The sequence below is a fragment of the Terrapene carolina genome, unplaced genomic scaffold (genome assembly GCF_002925995.2).
Source record: "Terrapene carolina triunguis isolate 2854851 unplaced genomic scaffold, T_m_triunguis-2.0 Scaffold165, whole genome shotgun sequence".
In the NCBI taxonomy this organism is placed as follows: Eukaryota; Metazoa; Chordata; order Testudines; family Emydidae; genus Terrapene; species Terrapene triunguis.
This window is the reverse complement of record NW_020664516.1, coordinates 1,755,344-1,757,724: the sequence shown is the minus strand read 5'-3', so window position 1 is coordinate 1,757,724 and position 2,381 is coordinate 1,755,344. Positions and strand designations below refer to the sequence as shown.

At 64.3% G+C, this 2,381-nt stretch overlaps 1 protein-coding gene across 1 annotated transcript in view; it reads left to right on the top strand.

Moving 5' to 3' along the window:
* The window catches only part of LOC112119565 (C-type lectin domain family 18 member C-like), a 28,232-nt gene extending 26,072 nt beyond the window's left edge, over positions 1–2,160 (top strand). The window contains exons 11-12 of the mRNA XM_024218268.3: positions 253–344; positions 2,035–2,160. Of these exons, the coding sequence (XP_024074036.2) occupies positions 253–344; positions 2,035–2,072 (130 nt within the window). The 3' untranslated portion in view covers positions 2,073–2,160. The remainder of the gene's footprint in view (positions 1–252; positions 345–2,034) is intronic.
* Positions 2,161–2,381: the final 221 nt, after the last annotated feature.

The following is a 2,381-nucleotide window of genomic DNA, read 5'->3' as shown; positions in this document are numbered from 1 at the left end:
GCTCTCCTCTGCTCTGGGACTCCTGCCCCCACTATTCCCCTCCCGGGGCTGGGAACGCTCCCCTCTCTGCTCTGGGTCTCCTGCACCCCGTGCTCCCCTCCCGGGCATGGGACCGCTGTCCTCTCTGCTCTGGGATTCCTGCACCCCGTGCTCCCGTTCTGGGCCTTGGACCGATGTCCTCTGCTCTGGGACTCCTGTATGCCCTGCTCCCCTCCCGGCCCTGGGACCGCTCTCCTCTGCTCTGTGTCTCAGGTTTGGGAACTGTGTTGAGCTCCAGGCATCAGCCGCCTTCAACTGGAATGACCAGCGCTGCAAGACGCGAAACCGCTACATCTGCCAGTTTGGTGAGTGGCCCAGCTTCTCTCCTCTCTGCTCGCCCGTAACCCGCTCTGCGTGGGGAGGGGCATGCAGGCATTGAGCCAGCTGCTGGCTAGTGCTTGGGTGGCAGGCCTGTGCGCTGTGCTAGCGCACCTTAGCCCTGACCTGCAGCATCCCAGACAGCTCTGCCGATGCCCCTCGGCCCCCACATACAGCCCCTGCTGGGCTCCCTACACATACGGCTCTGCCGATGCCCCTCGGCCCCCACATACAGCCCCTGCTGGGCTCCCTACACATACGGCTCTGCCGATGCCCCTCGGCGCCCACATACAGCCCCTGCTGGGCTCCCTACACATACGGCTCTGCCGATGCCCCTCGGCCCCCACATACAGCCCCTGCTGGGCTCCCTACACACACAGCTCCGCCGATGCCCCTCGGCCCCCACATACAGCCCCTGCTGGGCTCCCTACACATACGGCTCTGCCGATGCCCCTCGGCCCCCACATACAGCCCCTGCTGGGCTCCCTACACATACGGCTCCGCCGATGCCCCTCGGCCCTCACATACAGCCCCTGCTGGGCTCCCTACACATACGGCTCCGCCGATGCCCTTCCACCCGAAATGCCAGCCTTGGGCTCCCCACACACAGCTCCGCCGGTGCCCCCCATCCCAACATGCAGGCCCTGTCCTGGGCTCCCAGCTATTCCAGGCCTGGGTAGCCCAGGGCTGTACTCTAGTTAGTGGTCTTGGCAGAGAATGAGCCACCTCTTACCCGTAGAGTTGGTCCCTGCAAGAGGCATGGTGGCCGGGCAGCATGGAAGTAGTTTGCACGGCTGCTGCCCTTCCTGTGCCCAGTCTGGTTAACAGGCCCCTGGCCTCGCTGCCCAGCACCGCAGTCACCAAGAATTCATTTCAAAGTTTTAAAAGCCCTTTTCTGGATCCGAACTGTGCCACGGGAACTCATGCACGTTGCCCAGGTCTAGGCTGGTTCGCAGGAGGGCGAGCGTGGCTGGGTGCCGGCTGGCACACACCTGCCTGGTCTGTCCCCATTACCCAGTCTGGGTGCGCTAGCTAAGCTAGCTACATAGTGCCCAATTACCATTTTATCTAGGGCAGCGGTTCTCAAACTGTGGGTCAGGATCCCATTTTAATGGGGTCGCCAGGGCTGGCTTAGACTTGCTGGGGCCCGGGGCCAAAGCCTGAGCCCCACCACCCGGGACCGAAGCCTGAGGGCCCCAGCCCTGGGCGGCGGGGCTCAGGTTATAGGTCCCCCGCCTGGGTCTGAAGCCCTTGAGCTTCGGCTTTGCCCCCCACCTCCCGGGGCGGTGGGGCTCGGGCTTTGGCTTTGGCCCCCCCAGGCGATGCAGCGGGGCTCAGGCAGGCTCAGGCTTCAGTCCCCCCAACTGGGGTCGTGTAGTAATTTTTGTTGTCAGAAGGGGGTCGTGGTGCAATGAAGTTTGAGACCCCCCCGATCTGGGGTAATGTGTGCATTGTGCCTCCTCTAGGGGCTAGTGCACATAAAGGATAACAGCCTACTATTGCTGTTAGCTCATGGAGTTAGTCCTCTGGCTCCCCTAGTAAGGCTCTGTGTTTGGTGCTGATGACGTGCTGGGGTGGATCTGGGGGTTTTGTCGTTATGGGGCCCGGCTGGCTGGCCGTGGGCTGCGGGCCCGACCCTGGCGGGGTAGCACTAATGCTGGCTGTGATCCTTTGCAGCTCAGGAGCACATCTCCCTGTGGCAGCCAGAGCCCTGAGCCCGCACAGCTTCCAGCTGCTCAGTGGTGGGCGCGGCGTCGCCTCCAGCCCGCACGAAGCTTGAGAAAGAATCCGCTGCCACTGTTCTGCCAGGTCCTCTCCAGCCCCCCTGGGCGCTCAGCCCATCCCAGCCACGCTGACACCCCTCCCTGAGGGCCGGGCGCCGGAGGTGGCACCAGGACCTGCCGAGCGCTCAGGGAGAGAGCGCTTCCCGGGCTGCCCTTCCAGCGGGGACGTGGGGGGGCCAGATCAACCTGCACAGCTGCTCCGGGGGCCCTGACTCCACCAGAGCCATCGCGGTCGAGCCA